The sequence below is a fragment of the Ips typographus genome, linkage group LG15, assembly GCF_016097725.1.
Source record: "Ips typographus isolate SLU linkage group LG15, UJ_Ityp_2.0, whole genome shotgun sequence".
NCBI classification, from domain to species: Eukaryota; Metazoa; Arthropoda; class Insecta; order Coleoptera; family Curculionidae; genus Ips; species Ips typographus.
The window spans coordinates 8,109,534-8,130,178 of record NC_138436.1 but is presented as its reverse complement, the minus strand read 5'-3'; the positions used below and the strand labels follow the sequence as shown (position 1 = coordinate 8,130,178).

General features: G+C 38.2%; 1 protein-coding gene across 1 annotated transcript in view; it reads right to left on the bottom strand.

Moving 5' to 3' along the window:
* Positions 1 to 436: 436 nt before the first annotated feature.
* Pex23 (tectonin beta-propeller repeat-containing peroxin 23) overlaps positions 437 to 20,645 on the bottom strand; it is a 34,292-nt gene continuing 14,083 nt past the window's right edge. The window contains exons 6-21 of the mRNA XM_081992902.1: positions 20,295 to 20,406; positions 18,248 to 18,533; positions 16,448 to 16,735; positions 14,581 to 14,724; positions 14,338 to 14,508; positions 14,093 to 14,279; positions 11,954 to 12,152; positions 8,435 to 8,725; positions 8,191 to 8,369; positions 6,799 to 6,954; positions 5,322 to 5,544; positions 3,617 to 3,797; positions 3,421 to 3,563; positions 938 to 1,110; positions 735 to 880; positions 437 to 674 (exon numbers count right to left, since the gene is read on the bottom strand). Coding sequence (XP_081849028.1) covers positions 636 to 674; positions 735 to 880; positions 938 to 1,110; positions 3,421 to 3,563; positions 3,617 to 3,797; positions 5,322 to 5,544; positions 6,799 to 6,954; positions 8,191 to 8,369; positions 8,435 to 8,725; positions 11,954 to 12,152; positions 14,093 to 14,279; positions 14,338 to 14,508; positions 14,581 to 14,724; positions 16,448 to 16,735; positions 18,248 to 18,533; positions 20,295 to 20,406 — 2,918 coding nt within the window. The 3' untranslated portion in view covers positions 437 to 635. The remainder of the gene's footprint in view (positions 675 to 734; positions 881 to 937; positions 1,111 to 3,420; positions 3,564 to 3,616; positions 3,798 to 5,321; positions 5,545 to 6,798; positions 6,955 to 8,190; positions 8,370 to 8,434; positions 8,726 to 11,953; positions 12,153 to 14,092; positions 14,280 to 14,337; positions 14,509 to 14,580; positions 14,725 to 16,447; positions 16,736 to 18,247; positions 18,534 to 20,294; positions 20,407 to 20,645) is intronic.

Sequence of the window (20,645 nt, the reverse complement as noted above, 5' to 3'; positions counted from 1 at the left end):
CGCCGTTGCCGATTATTCATTTATTTAAGTCAGGCAGTGTTGCCAAATGGCTTACTGTTCAAAGTGAGCAGATTTAGGGAGTTTCTCCCTGGATTTCCTAAAAAATATCTGTATTTGGCTGTATTAGTTGACTCGTAGAGGCTTCTGGCAAACTCAAGATGGCTTTTAGAGGCCTCTGGCAGCTTTTAAACAATCTTAAACTAATTCAGATGCTTCTGGCAATTCAAAGTGGCTTCTAGAGGCATCTGACAACTCAAAATGGCCTCCAGAGGCATCTGGCAACTATAAAACAGTCTAAGAAGAGTCCAGAGGCTTCTGGCAAATTCAAAATGGCCTCCAGAGGCATCTGGCAAAAAATAATCATTTTTCAATCGTTTCAAGACAAATAAAGGAAGAAACAGAGTCAGTTTGGGAGGGAAGGGAATTTTCTTGACAATTTTGGTGGATTAAAATTAATTTATTATTTTAAAATAATCGTTTACATTAATCAATAAATCGGCGAAAATAATTTTGAATTGCCCTGGAAATTAATTTACTAAATCTTTGGTTGTCATAAAGCGCAGATTGACGAATGTCATGTTCGTCAAACTGTCAAGAAATCGATAAAATTTAGTTGACCGTCAATAGATGGCGCTCTATCTGAAACCGCGCACGCTCAAATGCTGCCAATTGCCCTGGAAAAAAAAGTGAGGTTAAACGAGCTAATCGAGAGCGCGCGACGTTGTCATATTTACGGCAATTCCTATGTCCCAACCAGAGCCGGCCGGATTAGCGGCGCTGATGCCAAGTCGGCGCGCGACTACGCCGCCATCTGTGATCGTCCACACGTCACTCTTGCCGACGCTCGCTTGTTTGAAGCCGCTCGTGGGCCGGGCCGCATCTGCGCAGGCAACCCACAATACACGCGCCTCGTTCGAGGTGACGTCACACGACTTACTCAGTATCGGTGGATCGGCCACGATCGTCTGCCAATCGGCGCCCTCCGGCACGGATGACGTCACCGCTACGCGCACGTGCAGGCGACCGGAAGCGTCCGCGGCCCACACGCCCGCTCCGTTGGACGATATTTGTTTCAGGCGCGCGCCACCGGGCGGCGCCACGCACGTCCACCTGTCAACAAAACGCAAACGGTTAATCTGTCAAAATTGACACACGCTTATACAATTCTCTAGAAGCTTCTGGAACTTTCCAAAAAAAATAAAAATTGCAATATTTTCTAGAACATTCTAGAATAGTTTTAAACATTCTAGCACCCTTTAAAAGCTTCTGGAACTTTTTAGAAGTTTCTGGAACTTTTTAGAAGCTTTTGGAATCTTTTGGAACTTTTTAGAAGCTTCTGGAATTTTTTAGAAGCTTCTGGAACTTTTTAGAAGCTTCTGGAACTTTTTAGAAGTTTCTGGAACTTTTTAGAAGCTTCTGGAATCTTTTAGAAGCTTTTGGAACCTTTTAGAAGCTTTTGGAATTTTTAGAAGCTTCTGGGACTTATAGAAGCTTCTGAAACTTTTTATAAGCTTCTGGAACCTTTTAGAAGCTTCTGGGACTTTTTAGAAGCTTTTGGAATCTTTTGGAACTTTTTAGAAGCTTCTGGAATTTTTTAGCAGCTTCTGGAACTTTTTAGAAGCTTCTGGAACTTTTTAGAAGCTTCTGGAATCTTTTAGAAGCTTTTGGAACCTTTTAGAAGCTTTTGGAATTTTTAGAAGCTTCTGGGACTTATAGAAGCTTCTGAAACTTTTTATAAGCTTCTGGAACCTTTTAGAAGCTTCTGGGACTTTTTAGAAGCTTCTGAAACCTTTTAGAAACTTCTTGGACTTTTGAGAAGCTTCTGGAACTTTTTAGAAGCTTCTGGAACTTTTTAGAAGCTCCTGGAACTTTTAGAAGCTTCTGGAACTTTTTAGAATCTTTTAGAAGCTTTTGGACATTTTTAGAAGCTTCTGGAACTTTTTAGAAGCTTCTGGGACTTTTAGAAACTTCTGGAACCTTTGAGAAGCTTCTGGAACTTTAAAAAAAAAAAAAAAGTTGCAATATTTTCTAGAAACCTTCTAGAACATAGAACTTCTAGAACTAGAATACTTTTAAACGTTCTGGCACCTTTTAGAAGCTTCCTGGACCGTCTAGAACCCTCCAGAGCATTCCAAAATCTTCTATTACTTTCTGTAACGTTCTAGAATATTCTAGAATCTTCTGCAGCGTTCTAGAATGTTGTGGAAAGTTCCAGAATATTCGAACATATTTTAGGTGATTCCAGAAGGTTTCAGCAAATTTCTAGATGATTTTAAAATGCGCTAGAGAGTTCTAGAAGGTTCCAGAAGCAACTAAAATCTTCCACAATGTTCTATAACATTCCAGAATGTTATAGATGATTTTAAAATGTCTAAACGGATTCCAGAAGCTTCTAAAACGTTCTGGAACATTCTAGAACGTCATAGACAATTTTAGAATGCTCTCGATGGTTCTAGAAGGCTTTAGAATGCTGTCGAAGGTGCCAGAATCTTCTAAAATCTTCTAGGGTATTCCAGATGATTTTAGAATTCCAAAAGGTTCCAGAAGCTTCCAAAAGCTTCTAAAAGGTTCCATAAGCTTCTAAAAGGTTCCAGATGCTTCTAAAAGATTTCAGAAGCTTCTAAAAGATTCCAAAAGCTTCTAAAAAGTTCCAGAAGCTTCTAAAAAGTTTCAGAAACTTCTAAAAGGTTCCAGAAGCTTCTAAAAGATTTCAGAAGCTTCTAAAAGGTTCCAGAAGTTTCTAAAAAGTTCCAGAAGCTGCAAAAAAGTTCCAGAAGCTTCTAAAATGCTCCAGAAGCTTCTAAAGGATTCCAGAAGCTTCTAAAAGCTTCCAGAAGCTTCTAAAAGATTCCAAAAGCTTCTAAAAAGTTCCAGAAGCTTGTAAAAAGTTTCAGAAACTTCTAAAAGGTTCCAGAAGCTTCTAAAAGATTTCAGAAGCTTCTAAAAGGTTCCAGAAGTTTCTAAAAAGTTCCAGAAGCTTCTAAAATGCTCCAGAAGCTTCTAAAGGATTCCAGAAGCTTCTAAAAGGTTCCAGAAGCTTCTAAAAGCTTCCAGAAGCTTCTAAAAGATTCCAAAAGCTTCTAAAAAGTTCCAGAAGCTTGTAAAAAGTTTCAGAAACTTCTAAAAGATTCCAGAAGCTTCTAAAAGATTTCAGAAGCTTCTAAAAGGTTCCAGAAGTTTCTAAAAAGTTCCAGAAGCTTCTAAAATGCTCCAGAAGCTTCTAAAGGATTCCAGAAGCTTCTAAAAGGTTCCAGAAGCTTCTAAAAAGTTCCAGAAGTTCTAAAAAGTTCCAAAAGCTTCCAGAAACTTCTAAAAAGTTCCAAAAGCTTTCAGAAGCTTCTAAAAAGTTCCAGAAGCTTCTGAAAAGTTCCATAAGCTTCTAAAACGTTCTAGAAGCTTCAAATTTTTTTTTTTTTTTACCTTTCCCCCTGTAGCAAGTCGGCTGTGACGCCGGCGCGTAGGTAAGCGCATCCCGTTTTCCCGGTGGCCCACACGCGATCGTACGGACCGCAACTGATGCTGGTCAGTGGCTGATCGGTGGTCACGTGCTCCCACACGTGACCCTGAAAAAAAATTCTCTAGACGAAATGGCGAAGGAGCCAACAAAAAAAATTACCGCGGGATTGGTCCGGGACGTTCCCACGCGAAACATCGCTTGGCCGCCATTGGCCAAAGCCCAAACCGCGATCGGCGAATCCGGTTCGTCGTTGACCGTTTCCAGGGTGACGTCGAGCAGTTTGGTGTGACCCAATTCGTGCCACGGACCGGTGGTCGCGATTGCGCACCGTCGATACCACCTGACGTTGGTTGACAAAATGGCGAACGAAAATTAAAAATGTCAAGAATTTTTTTCGTTTTTCTTGACAATATCATTCGCCAAAACGTCAAGAAAATTTCAATTTTTTTTTTATTAATTTTAATAAGACACTCAGAAAAGTGTCAAGAATTTTTTGTTTTTTCTTGACAGTAAAAAAAATTTATTCACCAAAAGGTCAAAAAAATAAATAAAATACCATTTCAGTGTAAAAAAAAAACATTTATCGCACTGTCAAGAAGAATTTTTTTAAAATTTTTTCTTGTCATTTTCATTCGCCAAAACGTCAAAAAAACAATTTAATTAATTTCAATAAGAGTCTCAGTAAAGTGTCAAGAATTTTTTTGTTTTTTCTTGACAGTAAAAAAATTCATTCACCAAAACGTCAAAAAAAAAAAAATACCATTTCAGTGTAAAAAAGAAAACATTTATCGCACTGTCAAGAAGAATTTCGTTAAAGTTTTTTTCTTGACAGTTTCATTCACCAAAACGTCAAAAAAACAAATTTCGATATTTTTTTAATTAATTTCAAATTTTTTTTTTTTTTAATTTTCTTGACAGTTTCGTTCACCAAAACGTCAAAAAAACAAATTTCAATTTTCTTTTGGTTAATTTGAAATTTTTGTTTTTTTTTTAAATTTTCTTGACAAGTTTCATTCACCAAAACGTCAAAAAGAAAAAAAAAATACCATTTCAGTGAAAAAATAAAAACATTTATCGCACTGTCAAGAAGAATTTTTTGTAAATTTTTCTTGACAGTTTCATTCTCCAAAACGTAAAAAAAAAACAAATTTCAATTTTTTTTAAATTAATTTCAAATTTTTGTTTTTTTTTTTCAATTGTCTTGACAGTTTCATTCACCAAAACGTAAAAAAAAACAAATATCAATTTTTTTTAATTAATTTCAAATTTTTGTTTTTTTTTTCAATTTTCTTGACAGTTTCATTCACCAAAACGTGAAAAAAAAAAACAAATTCAATTTTTTTTTAAATTAATTTTAATTTTTTTTTTTTAATTTTTCTTGACAGTTTCGTTCACCAAAACGTCAAAAAAAAACAAATTTCAAATTTTTTTTAAATAATTTGAATTTTTTTTTTTTAATTTTCTTGACAGTTTCGTTCACCAAAACGTCAAGAAGAAAAAAAAATAATTACCATTTTAGTGTAAAAAAAGAAAAATTTTTTTAAAAAATTTTTTCTTGACAGTTTCGTTCGCCAAAACGTCAAGAAGAAAAAAAACAAATTTCAATTTTTATTAATGAATTTTTTTTTTTAGTTTTCTTGACAATTTTGTTCACCAAAACGTCCAAAAAAACAGATTTCAAATTTTTTTAATTAATTTCAAATTTTTTTTTTTTTAATTTTCTTGACAGTTTCGTTCACCAAAACGTCAAGAAGAAAAAAAAAAATATTACCATTTTAGTGTAAAAAAGAAAAAATTATAAAAAAAATTTTTCTTGACAGTTTCGTTCGTCAAAACGTCAAGAAGAAAAAAAACCAAAAATTACCTTCGACGTCTCACCATATCGGTGAATTGTTTGTTGGCGTGATAGGTGGCGGGAAAATCGACGGCATACTGCCAACCCTCCTTGTCGACGCCGCCCGGCACGTGAAAGTCCACCATCCAATCGGACACCCACTGCCAACGGCACGAGAGCAACTTCACTTGCTCCTTCAGTCGTTTCTGTTTGCCGGTGACGTCGCTCCACATGTGTCGATCAGTTGGCAAACCTGAATAAACACCGAATTGTCAAGAAAAAACAACATTTTCTTGACATTTCCGCCATTTTGACGTGAAATAGTACCACCTTGATGGTACTCGTTTTCGACTAATTCGGGGACGGGGAATCCATTTTTGAAGTCAGTTTGACAGTATCTGTCACCCAGTTCGAGAAAGTTGGTATTTCATAAAAATATAGGTTTAGAAAAAAGTTATGGAAAAACAAATGTCACCATTGAATTCCCCGTCCTCGATTTAGTAGAAAACGAGCCCAAACTCGACTTTTTCAGAAAACTTCAAAATAGTGACTAGTGACGCCATTTTGTAATTTCCGCCATTTTGAATAGAGATAGACCAGGCTTGATGGTACTCGTTTTCGACTAATTCGGGGTCGGGGAATCCATTTCTGAAGTCAGTTTGACAATATCTGTCACCCAGTTCGAGAAACTTAGTATTTAATGAAAATTTAGGTTTACAAAAAAGATACGAAAAAACAAATGTCACCATTGAATTCCCCGTCCTCGATTTAGTAGAAAACGAGCCCAAACTCGACTTTTTCAGAAAACTTCAAAATAGTGACTAGTGACGCCATTTTGTAATTTCCGCCATTTTGAATAGAGATAGACCAGGCTTGATGGTACTCGTTTTCGACTAATTCGGGGTCGGGGAATCCATTTCTAAAGTCAGTTTGACAGTACCTGTCACCCAGTTCGAAAAACTTAGTATTTCATAAAAATGTAGGTTAGGAAAATAGTTACGAAAAAACAAATATTACCATTGGATTCCCCGTGTTCGATTTAGTAGAAAACGAGCCCAAACTCGACTTTTTCCGAAAACTTTAAAATAGTGACTAGTGACGCCATTTTGTAATTTCCGCCATTTTGAATAGAAATAGCCCCCCCTTGATGGTACTCGTTTTCGACTAATTCGGGGTCAGGGAATCCATTTCTAAAGTCAGTTTGACAGTACCTGTCACCCAGTTCGAAAAACTTAGTATTTCATAAAAATATAGGTTTAGAAAAAAGTTATGGCAAAACAAATGTCACCATTGAATTCCCCGTCCTCGATTTAGTAGAAAACGAGCCCAAACTCGACTTTTTCAGAAAACTTCAAAATAGTGACTAGTGACGCCATTTTGCAATTTCCGCCATTTTGAATAGAGATAGACCCGGCTTGATGGTACTCGTTTTCGACTAATTCGGGGTCAGGGAATCCATTTTTAAAGTCAGTTTGACAGTACCTGTCACCCAGTTTGAGAAACTTACCGGATGACGTGTAACCGCTGACCGGATTCCACCGCTGATTCTCGTAGACGCGATAGTCCTGCGAGTCGGTCGTGGGGCCGACATTTTGACTGTCCGACGGTCCCAAAAACCCCCCGCCCCATCCCCCGGTATACACCCAGGCCGTGTGATCGTAACCTGTCAAGAAAAAGAAAAAAAAAAACCAACTGTCACGTGACACGTCGATCATTCAGAACCTTCCGGAACGTTCTAGAACGTTTCAGCAGTTTCCACAATCTTCTAGAGTATTCTAGAAATTTTTTAAACTTTCTAGAACATTCCAGAACATGATGGAAGTCTCTAGAAGCTTCTAAAGTCATCTAGGACATTCTAGAACGTATTAGAAGCTTCCGTGAACTATCTAAAACATTTCAGAACCCGATAGAAGTCTCTAGAAGCTTCTAAAGTCATCTAGAACTTTCTAGAACGTCGGGGAATTCATTGCAACTGTCAGTTTGACGTCAACTGTCACTGGAAGGGAGAAAATCCAAGATGGCGGCCAAAATTAAAAAAATCGTGTTTATACTCGTTTTCGACTAATTTGGGGTCGCTGATTTCATTTATGAAATCAGAATTCGCGTACCGCTCACCCAAGTCGAGTTTTTAGCAAATTAATCGTTAAAATGTAAATTTTTATCTCTAACTCGGTTAGTTTTCGAGATATCGCAAAACCGACTTTACTAGCGTGTTTTCCAGGAAATTTTAACATAAAATGACGGTAAGACGCACGCTCTAGCGTAAAAAACAAAAAAGTTACGTTTTCTGCGGGAGAAACACTTTCCGCACGCAACTTTTTTGTTTTTCAACTTGGACCCCCGAAGTGACCACTCGTTTTCGACTAATTCAGGGTCGCTGATTTCAATTCTGAAGTCAGATTTCACCCATCTGTCACTCAGTCCGAGTAACTGACAAATTGATGATTAAAATGTGAATATTTAGCTCTAACTCGGTTAGTTTTCGAGATATCAAAAAACCGACTTAACCAGCGTGTTTTCCAGAAAATTTTAGCATAAAATGACGGTTAGACGCACGTTCTAGCTCGAAAAGCAAGAAAGTTGGTTTTTAGTGCGAGAAAGGCACTTTCCGCACGCAACTTTTTTGTTTTTTAACTTGGACCCTCTGAGTTTGTACTCGTTTTCGACTAATTTGGGGTCGGAGAGTTGATTGCAACCGTCAGTTTCACTCTAACTGTCACCGGAAGGGAGAAAATCCAAGATGGCGGCCAAAATTTCAAAAATCGAGTTTATACTCGTTTTCGACTAATTTGGGGTCGGGGAATCCAGTGGAACTGTCAGTTTGACGTTAACTGGAAGGGAGAAAATCCAAAATGGCCGCCAAAAACCTTCTAGAACTTTGCGCGCGTGCGATACTGACCTATACCCCACGTGACGCCGACCGTGCACGACTCCACCCGACGTAGATGGCCGCCCAACGGCCGCCAGTACAACTCGAGCGGATCGACGACGATCGCCGGACTGCGAATGACGAGCTTGAAAGGTCGCATCCGGCCCCACAAATGAAGGAAACACGCCGACTGCGACGGCAAACGATGTCTGTGGACAAAAGACAAGGACACGTGACATTCGGGGACCAATCGGCGCAATCGCGCCACAATCACCTGAACGTGATTGGTTCCGCGTCGTCGACGACAATACGGAACGCGTCCTCGGTGCTGTCGATTGTCAATTTGAATTCGCGACCGCGCCCGAACGGCATCCGACCTCCGTCTCGTTCCTCTTCGTGCCATTTGCCGTCCGACATCGAGTTGCGCACGAGCGTCGCGTCGCCAAAGCGCGGATTCAAGTGCAGACAGACGTTCTCCAGTTCGGCGAACGTTTTGTGTTTGTTGCGGTACGTCGGCGCCGCCTCCAGATTGATGCCCAAACGTTCCGCGTCGTCTGCCACGCACCTATTTCGGAAAATTTTATTTTAATATATTTTTTTTTTTTATTATTTTATTTATTTTAATTTTTTTTTATTTTTTTTTATTTTTTTATTTTTATTTTTTTTAAATTTTATTTTTTATTATTTATTTGTTTTTTATTATTTATTTATTTTTATTTTTTATTTATTTTTTTTTTATTATTATTTTTATTTTTTTTAATTTTTATTTATTATTATTTATTTATTTTTTTTTTATATATTTTTTTTTTTTTTTTTTTATTTTTTTTTTATTATCATTTTTTTTTTTCGTCACCGAAATGACATTAAAACAATGTCAGAAACGTCAACTGTCATTGAACTATCAAAATGTTACTTGAAAAATTCTAAAAATGTTGTCAAAAATTTAAAAATATTACCAGAAGTCTAAAAATGTTGCTAGAAGTCTAAAAATGTTGCCAGAAGTCTAAAAATGTTGTCAAAATGTTTAAATTGTTACCAGAAGTCTAAAAATGTTGTCAAAATTCAAAAAATGTTGTCAAAATGTTTAAAATATTACCAGAAGTCTAAAAATGTTGCCAGAAGTCTAAAAATGTTTAAAATGTTACCAGAAGTCTAAAAATGTTGTCAAAATTCAAAAAATGTTGTCAAAATGTTTAAAATATTACCAGAAGTCTAAAAATGTTGTCAAAATGTTTAAAATGTTACGAGAAGTCTAAAAATGTTGTCAAAATGTTTAAAATGTTACCAGAAGTCTAAAAATGTTGTCAAAATGTTTAAATTGTTACCAGAAGTCTAAAAATGTTGTCAAAATTCAAAAAATGTTGTCAAAATGTTTAAAATATTACCAGAAGTCTAAAAATGTTGCCAGAAGTCTAAAAATGTTTAAAATGTTACCAGAAGTCTAAAAATGTCAAAATTCAAAAAATGTTGTCAAAATGTTTAAAATATTACCAGAAGTCTAAAAATGTTGCCAAAAGTCTAAAAATGTTTAAAATGTTACCAGAAGTCTAAAAATGTTGTCAAAATTCTAAAAATGTTGTCAAAATGTTTAAAATATTACCAGAAGTCTAAAAATATTGCCAGAAGTCTAAAAATGTTGTCAAAATGTTTAAAATGTTACGAGAAGTCTAAAAATGTTGTCAAAATGTTTAAAATATTACCAGAAGTCTAAAAATGTTGTCAAAAATCTAAAAATATTACGATAAGTCTAAAAATGTTGTCAAAATGTTTAAAATGTTACGAGAGGTCTAAAAATGTTGTCAAAATGTTTAAAATGTTACCAGAAGTCTAAAAATGTTGACAAAAATCTAAAAATATTACCAGAAGTTTCAAAATGTTGTCAAAATGTTACCAGAAGTCTAAAAATTTTGTCAAAATTCTAAAAATGTTACCAGAAGTCTAAAAATGTTGTCAAAATGTTGAAAATGTTACCAGAAGTCTAAAAATGTTGCCAAAAGTCTAAAAAGGTTTTCAAAATGTTTAAAATGTTACCAGAAGTCTAAAAATGTTGTCAAAATGTTTAAAATGTTACCAGAAGTCTAAAAATGTTGTCAAAAATCTAAAAATATTACAAGAAGTCTAAAAATGTTGTCAAAATGTTTAAAATGTTACCAGAAGTCTAAAAATGTTGTTAAAATGTTTAAAATGTTACCAGAAGTCTAAAAATGTTGTCAAAATTCTAAAAATGTTACCAGAAGTCTAAAAATGTTGCCAGAAATCTAAAAATGTTACCAGAAGTCTAAAAATGTTGTCAAAATGTTGAAAATGTTACCAGAAGTCTAAAAATGTTGTCATGTTGTCAAAATGTTTAAAATGTTACGAGAAGTCTAAAAATGTTGTCAAAATGTTTAAAATATTACCAGAAGTCTAAAAATGTTGTCAAAAATCTAAAAATATTACAAGAAGTCTAAAAATGTTGTCAAAATGTTTAAAATGTTACCAGAAGTCTAAAAATGTTGTTAAAATGTTTAAAATGTTACCAGAAGTCTAAAAATGTTGTCAACATGTTTAAAATGTTACCAGATGTCTAAAAATGTTGTCAAAAATCTAAAAATGTTGCCAGAAGTCTAAAAATGTTGTCAAAAATCTAAAAATGTTGCCAGAAGTCTAAAAATGTTGTCAAAATTCTAAAAATGTTACCAGAAGTCTAAAAATGTTGCCAGAAGTCTAAAAATGTCAAAAAACGTCAACTGTCATTGAACCATCAAAATGTCAATCAAAAAATGTCAAAAAACGTCAATTGTCATTAGAACGGACAAAAATCTTAAATGTCACTAAAACAGTGTCAGAAACGTCAACTGTCATTAAACCGTCAAAATGTTACTCGAAAAATGTCAAAAAACGTCAACTGTCATTGCAAAAGTCTGAAATGTCAACTGTCATAAAAACAGTCAATAAAAGAATGTCAAAAAACGTCAACTGTCATTAGAACGGTCAAAAAACGTTAAACGTCACCGAAATGTCACTAAAACCATGTCAGAAACGTCAACTGTCATTGAACCGTCAAAATGTTACTCGAAAAATGTCAAAAAACGTCAACTGTCATTGCAAAAGTGTGAAATGTCAACTGTCATAAAAACAATCACTAAAACCATGTCAAAAAACGTCAACTGTCATAGAAACGATCGAAAACGTTAAATGACACTAAAACTATGTCAAAAACGTCAACTGTCATAGCGAAAAGTCTAAAATGTCAACTGTCATAAAAACAGTCAATCAAAAAATGTCAAAAAACGTCAACTGTCATTAGAACGGTCAAAAACGTTAAACGTCACCGAAATGTCACTAAAACCATGTCAGAAACGTCAACTGTCATTGAATCGTCAAAATGTTACTCGAAAAATGTCAAAAAACGTCAACTGTCATTGCAAAAGTCTGAAATGTCAACTGTCATAAAAACAATCACTAAAACCATGTCAAAAAACGTCAACTGTCATAGAAACGATCGAAAACGTTAAATGACACTAAAACTATGTCAAAAACGTCAACTGTCATAGCGAAAAGTCTAAAATGTCAACTGTCATAAAAACAGTCAATCAAAAAATGTCAAAAAACGAATGTCAGAAACGTCAACTGTCATTGAACCATCAAAATGTCACTCGAAAAATGTCAAAAGTCAATGTAAAACAGTCAAAGGTGTCAATCGTCATTAAAATTCTAAGGAAATAATGTCAGGAACGGTGGTCTGGTCACTGGAAAAATGTGAAAATGTCAAAACGTTGTCATTTTCGTTTGACAGCGTCACGTGACTCACCCCGTAAGCGTTAGAGTGGTGCCGGGAACGCAGCCGACGTGCAGCGCCACCTTGATCGGGCACTCTTTGCCGCTCAAATCGAATTTCTGAACGTAGCAATCGTCCTCGCGCAGCTGAGCGCTCTCCAATTGCGCCGAATCCCAAACGAACACGTCACCCAAATTGGTCACCGCCCACACGCTCTCCTCGCTCACTTTACCTTTTACGAAACAAGTGAAATTCAAGATGGCGGTCAAAATTAAAAAAATCGAGATTATACTCGTTTTCGACTAATTTGGGGTCGCTGATTTCAGTTCTGAAATCAGAATTCGCGTACCGCTCACCCAAGTCGAGATTTTGGTAAATTAATCGTTAAAATGTAATTTTTTATCTCTAACTCTGTTAGTTTTCGAGATATCGCAAAACCGACTTTACCAGCGTGTTTTCCAGAAAATTTTAACACAAAATGACGGTTAGACGCGCGCTCTAGGGTAAAAAATAAAAAAGTTACGTTTTCTGCGCGAGAAACACTTTCCGCACGCAACTTTTTTGTTTTTCAACTTGAACCCCCTAAGTGACCACTCGTTTTCGACTAATTCAGGGTCGCCGCTTTCAATTCTGAAGTCAGATTTCACCCATCTGTCACTCAGTCCGAGTAACTGACAAATTGATGATTAAAATGCGAATATTTAGCTCTAACTCGGTTAGTTTTCGAGATATCAAAAAACCGACTTAACCAGCGTGTTTTCCAGGAAATTTTAACATAAAATGACGGTTAGACGCGCGCTCTAGGGTAAAAAATAAAAAAGTTACGTTTTCTGCGCGAGAAACACTTTCCGCACGCAACTTTTTTGTTTTTCAACTTGAACCCCCGAAGTGACCACTCGTTTTCGACTAATTTTAGGTCGCTGATTTCAATTCTGAAGTCAGATTTCACCCATCTGTCACTCAGTCCGAGTAACTGACAAATTGATGATTAAAATGCGAATATTTAGCTCTAACTCGGTTAGTTTTCGAGATATCAAAAAACCGACTTAACCAGCGTGTTTTCCAGGAAATTTTAACATAAAATGACGGTTAGACGGACGTTCTAGCTCGAAAAGTAAAAAAGTTGGTTTTTAGTGCGAGAAAGACACTTTCCGCACGCAACTTTTTTGTTTTCTAACTTGGACCCTCCGAGTTTGTACTCGTTTTCGACTAATTTGGGGTCGGGGAATCCATTGCAACTGTCAGTTTGACGTTAACTGTCACTGGAAGGGAAAAAATCCAAGATGGCGGCCAAAATTAAAAAAATCGAGTTTATACTCGTTTTCGACTAATTTGGGGTCGCTGATTTCAGTTATGAAATCAGAATTCACGTACCGCTCACCCAAGTCGAGTTTTTGGTAAATTAATCGTTAAAATGTAATTTTTTATCTCTAACTCTGTTAGTTTTCGAGATATCGCAAAACCGACTTTACCAGCGTGTTTTCCAGGAAATTTTAACATAAAATGACGGTGAGACGTACGCTCTAGCGTAAAAAATAAAAAAGTTACGTTTTCAGCGGGAGAAACACTTTCCGCACGCAACTTTTTTGTTTTTCAACTTGGACCCCCGAAGTGACCACTCATTTTCGACTAATTTGGGGTCGCTGATTTCAGTTCTGAAGTCAGATTTCACCCATCTGTCACTCAGTCCGAGTAACTGACAAATTGATGATTAAAATGCGAATATTTAGCTCTAACTCGGTTAGTTTTCGAGATATCAAAAAACCGACTTAACCAGCGTGTTTTCCAGGAAATTTTAACATAAAATGACGGTTAGACGGACGTTCTAGCTCGAAAAGTAAAAAAGTTGGTTTTTAGTGCGAGAAAGACACTTTCCGCACGCAACTTTTTTGATTTCCTACTTGGACCCTCCGAGTTTGTACTCGTTTTCGACTAATTTGGGGTCGGGGAATCCATTGCAACTGTCAGTTTGACGTTAACTGTCACTGGAAGGGAAAAAATCCAAGATGGCGGCCAAAATTAAAAAAATCGAGTTTATACTCGTTTTCGACTAATTTGGGGTCGGGGAATCCATTGCAACTGTCAGTTTGACGTTAACTATCACTGGAAGGAAGAAAAACCAACATGGCGGCCAAAAAATAATCAAAATGGCGCGCATTCGCGTTAGCGTACCTTTAGCGTCCCGCAACTTGCCGCAGGTGGCGTAAAAGTGAGTTTGCCACTCCTCCACCAAAACGTCACTAGGAAACTGCAAAATCACGACGGCCGGGGAATTCCTGGGCGTGTGAACGGCCAATCGCGGACTGCCCGGCTCGCTCGACAACTGAACGCACGTGACGTCGCTCAACGGAAACGAATGCTGCAATCAACTGTCAACTGTCACCTGTCAATTGTCAATTGTCAAAAAATGACGTTACCATAGAGGTCGCTCCGTCCGCATTGAGAACTGTCAAAGTACCGGCCGTCTGGATCCATTCGAGTTGCAGAATGCAATCGACAAAATGGCCGCCGCCCAAATTGACGCGCGCCTCCGCCTTGTGCAGCCACGACGCCGTTTCCACCGCCTTCTCGTATTGCGCAAACGCGTTCTGATTGGTCGAGAAAAAAACAAACAAAAATTTTAAAGCTCTCTGATTGGTCGGTTCGGATGATAAGCGTACCAATGCGGGCGTGCGACACTTTAAATCGTCCAGAATGCGATTGCGCCACTCTTGTTCGAACTCCTCCTGCAAGGCGGCGCAATTCGCGTCCGGAAACCAGTTGGGCGGCTGGGCGGACTCTACGAGACACGTGCCGGCCTCCACCTAGTCGCACGAAAAATCTTCAACTTTGACGCCCTCTAGCGGCCCAACGGGCCGACCACTCCATCTTTGTAGGGACATTTTTAGAAAGCTTAGAATGTGCTCTATCTTTTCTCTTCTATGACATTTTGACGTCACTTGTCAAATAAGAAAGTTATTTGAGATCAAAGCAAGCCGTGTCAAAAAAACGACATTTTTGTCAGGGATGACTTTAACGCCCTCTAGCGGCCCAACGGGGCAACCAATCAACTCGTCTAGGGATATTTTTAGGAAGCTTAGAATGTGATCTATCTTTTGTTTTCTATGACATTTTGACGTCAGTTGTCAAATAACAAAGTTATTTGAGGTCAAAGCAAGCCGTGTCAAAAAAGGCGTTGCCAATTGAATAAAAAAAATTCTGAATAGTCAGTGGGCGTGTTCTCGTTTGTTATTGGTTAGGGGGCGTTGCCAATTGAATAAAAATGATTCTGATTGGTCAGGGGGCGTGTTCTTGGTTTGGGGGCGTTGCCAATTGAATAAAAATGACTCTGATTGGTCAGGGGGCGTGTTCTTGGTTTGGGGGCGTTGCCAATTGAATAAAAATGATTCTGATTGGTCAGGGGGCGTGTTCTCGTTTGTTATTGGTTTGGGGGCGTTGACAATTGAATAAAAATGTGTCTGATTGGTCAGGGGGCGTGTTCTTGGTTTGGGGGCGTTGCCAATTGAATAAAAATGTGTCTGATTGGTCAGGGGGCGTGTTCTTGGTTTAGGGGCGTTGCCAATTGAATAAAAATGACTCTGATTGGTCAGGGGGCGTGTTCTTGGTTTGGGGGCGTTGCCAATTGAATAAAAATGTTTCTGACTGGTCAGGGGGCGTGTTCTTGTTTGTTATTGGTTTGGGGGCGTTGACAATTGAATAAAAATTACTCTGATTGGTCAGGGGGCGTGTTATTGGTTTGGGGGCGTTGCCAATTGAATAAAAATGACTCTGATTGGTCCTTGGGCGTGTTCTTGGTTTGGGGGCGTTGCCAATTGAATAAAAATGACTCTGATTGGTCAGGGGGCGTGTTCTAGGTTTGGGGGCGTTGCCAATTGAATAAAAATGACTCTGATTGGTCAGGGGGCGTGTTATTGGTGTGGGGGCGTTGCCAATTGAATAAAAATGACTCTGATTGGTCAGGGGGCGTGTTCTAGGTTTGGGGGCGTTGCCAATTGAATAAAAATGACTCTGATTGGTCAGGGGGCGTGTTATTGGTGTGGGGGCGTTGCCAATTGAATAAAAATGATTCTGATTGGCCAGGGGGCGTTGCCAATTGAATAAAAATGACTCTGATTGGTCAGGGGGCGTGTTCTAGGTTTGGGGGCGTTGCCAATTGAATAAAAATGACTCTGATTGGTCAGGGGGCGTGTTATTGGTTTGGGGGCGTTGCCAATTGAATAAAAATGATTCTGATTGGTCAGGGGGCGTGTTCTTGGTGTGGGGGCGTTGCCAATTGAATAAAAATGACTCTGATTGGTCAGGGGGCGTGTTCTTGGTTTGGGGGCGTCGCCAATTGAATAAAAATTATTCTGATTGGTCAGTGGGCGTGACCTGGTACTTTATTGGTTAGGGGGCGTTGCCAATTGAATAAAAATGTTTCTGATTGGTCAGGGGGCGTGTTCTGGTTTGTTATTGGTTAGGGGGCGTTGCCAATTGAATAAAAATGTTTCCAATTGGTCAGGGGGCGTTGCCAAACGTTGTACTTACCCAGGACCACGGCGCATCAAACTCCGCCCATCCCATTTCGTCTTCTTCGCTAAAAATGCAACTGCCGCGACTCGATTCGTTCCAAACGCTCTCGTCCGTTTCCGGATGCGCTTCGGTACCAACGATGGAACCCACCGAACGAACGGGACTCCACGCTTTGTGGTGTTTGGGTTCGATTTCGAATTTGGGTTCGCCCGCGGGCAACGAAGTGGGCCCGAGCGGAGCCGAACGTGACTGTTCCTCGTATTCGGACAAGTTCGACTGTTCGATCATGCTGCTCGGACGACTCTGAAACCGATCGGTTATAAATGATGACGTCACAAATCAGTTTAGTTAGCTTAGTTTAAAGTAAAAAAAAAAAAATTTTTTTGAATTTTGAATTTTTACCGCCATTTTGGATTTCTGCGAATTCGGTGACAGTTAACGTCAAACTGACAGTTGCAATGGATTCCCCGACCCCAAATTAGTCGAAAACGAGTATAAACTCGATTTTTTAAATTTTGGCCGCCATCTTGGATTTTCTCCCTTCCAGTGACAGTTGGAGTGAAACTGACAGTTGCAATCAATTCCCTGACCCCAAATTAGTCGAAAATGAGTATAATCTCGATTTTTTAAATTTTGGCCGCCATCTTGGATTTTCTCCCTTCCAGTGACAGTTAGAGTAAAATTGACAGTTGCAATGGATTTCCTGACCCCAAATTAGTCGAAAACGAGTACAAACTCGAGGGGTGTAAGTGGATCGATATTAAAGTTGTGTGCGGAAAGTGTCTTTTCCACACTAAAAACCAACTTTCTTGCTTTTCAAGCTAGAACGTCCGTCTAACCGTCATTTTATGCTAAAATTTTCCAGAAAAGCCACCGGTGCACTCGGTTTTACGATATCTCAAAAACTAACCGAGTTACGCCAAAAAAAACACATTTTTAACCTTGAATTTTGTGAAAACTCGTTCCGAGTGAAAAGTACGTGAATTCTGACTGTGCAGATCGATTCGGCATCCTCGAATCAGTCGAAAACGAGTACAAACACGACCCCTTTATCTCAACTCAAAATGGCATGGAAAATGCAAATGGCGCCCACAACCGCCATTTTGAATTTCACCAAAAAAATCGAGTTTGAACTCCTTTTCTACTAATTTCACGTCAAGGAATTCAAAAAAACTAAAATTATTTGCAAAATTCCAACCCAACTGTCATAATGAACATTTTTTTTAATTTTTGGCCGCCATCTTGTGTTTTTTTCCCTTCCAGTGACAGTTAACGTCAAACTGACAGTTGCAATGAATTCCCCGACCCCAAATTAGTCGAAAACGAGTATAAACACGTTTTTTTTAATTTTTGGCAACGTTGCCAAACTGAACAAATTGTTTTCTGAAAAAAGAAAAAATCGTAAACTTGGCAACAATTTGTCAGCAAACTCGAGGAAAATAACCTCAGTTTGACAACGTTGCCAAAACTCACCGCTAAACGAGAATTATTAGAAAAATGAATAATCTGGCAACGTTGCTGTGTAACGTAAATATAGTAATTTTGGTAAAAACGCTTTCATCCACTAAATTAGTTGTCAATTTGACGCCCCCTAGCGGCCAAACGGTGCGACCAATCAACTCGTGGGGGGATATTTTTGGAAAGCTTGAAATGTGCTCTATCTTTTGTTTTCTATGACATTTTGACGTCACTTGTCAAATAAGCGAGTTATTTCGGGTCAAAGCAACGAGTGTCAGGTTAGGAAAAAAAAAAAAAAAAAAAAAAAAAAAAAATTTGCAACGTTGCCACATTTAAGTAAATGAATCGGTTAGTTACCCCGAGATGAGTCAAGCTGCGATGAAACTTGTCGCGACCCAAACTCGCATTGCTACTCGCCCGACTGACTTGCAGAGGCGCGCGCAGCGCCCTCCAACGTTTGCCGGTGAAATCCGCGGCGCCGATGCCAATTCTCTGGTAAATCAGACGATCGTCGGCGCCCACCGCAAACACGTGATCGTTTGACGTCACCGACACCATGAGCATGCGCCCCACCATTTCGATCCACAGCGCGCCCGCCGCCATTTCCTCGCTGACGCCGGCGCCCTCTCCCTTCACTCCCTGCCTGAAACCGTAATTGACAGCTGTCAGAAAAGAAGAAAATATTGACAAATGACAGCTGTCAGAAAAAAATGCAGCCATTTTGTTCTTTTTTCCGACTTCAGTGACAGTTAACGTCAAACTGACATTTGCAATCGACTCGCCGACCCCAAATTAGTCGAAAACGAGTATAAACTCGATTTTTCAAATTTTGGCCGCCATCTTGGATTTTCTCCCTTCCGGTGACAGTTAGAGTGAAACTGACAGTTGCAATCAACTCCCCGACCCCAAATTAGTCGAAAACGAGTACAAACTCGGAGGGTCCAAGTTGGAAAACAAAAAAGTTGCGTGCGGAAAGTGTCTTTCTCGCACTAAAAACCAACTTTTTTATTTTTTACGCTAGAGCGTTCATCTAACCGTCATTTTATGCTAAAATTTCCTGGAAAACACGCTGGTTAAGTCGGTTTTTTGACATCTCAAAAACTAACCGAGTTAGAGCTAAATATTCACATTTTAATCGTCAATTTGTCAGTTACTCGGACTGAGTGACAGATGGGTGAAATCTGACTGCAGAATTGAAAGCGGCGACCCTGAATTAGTCGAAAACGAGTGGTCACTTCGGGGGTCCAAGTTGAAAAACAAAAAAGTTGCGTGCGGAAAGTGTTTCTCCCGCTGAAAACGTAACTTTTTTATTTTTTACGCTAGAGCGTGCGTCTTACCGTCATTTTATGTTAAAATTTTCTGGAAAACCCGCTGGTAAAGTTGGTTTTGCGATATCACGAAAACTAACCGAGTTAGAGATAAAAATTTACATTTTAACGATTAATTTGCCAAAAACTCGACTTGGGTGAGCAGTACGTGAATTCTGATTTCAGAATTGAAATCAGCGACCCCAAATTAGTCGAAAACGAGTATAAACTCGATTTTTTTAATTTTGGCCGCCATCTTGGATTTTCTCCCTTCCAGTGACAGTTAGAGTAAAACTGACAGTTGCAATCAACTCCCCGACCCCAAATTAGTCGAAAACGAGTACAAACTCAAGGGGTGTAAGTTGATCGATGTTAAAGTTGTGTGCGGAAAGTGTCTTTTCCACACTAAAAACCAACTTTTTTACTTTTCAAGCTAGAACGTCCGTCTAACCGTCATTTTATGCTAACATTTTCCAGAAAAGCCACCGGTGCACTCGGTTTTACGATATCTCAAAAACTAACCGAGTTACGCCAAAAAAAACACATTTTTAACCGTGAATTGTGTGAAAACTCGATCCGAAACTTTGACAGCTTGTAAGTCGGTTAATTTGACAGCTATCAAGTTGATTTTTTTACCAAATTGTAGAGCGTAAAATTCTTTTTAAATCACGTGATATAGTGTCAATCGTAAAAGTGTCAAGGGAGCGAGTTATTTTGACTTGAAATGTCAAAAGTAAAATTACTGTCAAACCACAACTTTGACAGCTTGTAATCTGGTTAATTTGACAGCTATCAAGTTGATTTTTTTACCAAATTGTAGAGCGTGAAATTCCCTTTAAATCACGTGATATAGTGTCAATTGTAAAAGTGTCAAATAAGCGAGTTACGTTGACTTGAAATGTCAAAAATTAAATTACTGTCAAACCGCAACTTTGACAGCTTGTAAGTCGGTTAATTTGACAGCTGTCAAGTTGATTTTTTTTACCAAATTGTAGAGCGTGAAATTCTTTTTAAATCACGTGATGTACTGTCAATCGTAAAAGTGTCAAATAAGCGAGTTATTTTGACTTGAAATGTCAAGAGTAAAAAAAACTCACCTGAACCAAATTTGCTTGTCATTTGTGACAGCCCACACGCTCGCACTGCCCACTGACAGTTGAGTGATGCGCAAACCGTCACCGGGACTGCGCACTTCCAGCCACGATTCACCTGTCAAAAATTGACAGATTGTCAAAAGTGTCAAAATACAAGACAATCAAATAGATTCTGTGCAACACATCAAAACTGGTGTCAAATTTCGATGTAAAATGTCAAATAATCGCAGTTTGACAGTTGTCAAAAAAGACAGAAAGTGTCAAAAGTAAAATTGAAGAAACTAAAAAAAAATAAAATAAAAAATAAAAAAAAATAAAATAAAAAATGAGAAAAAATAAAATAATAAAAAAAAA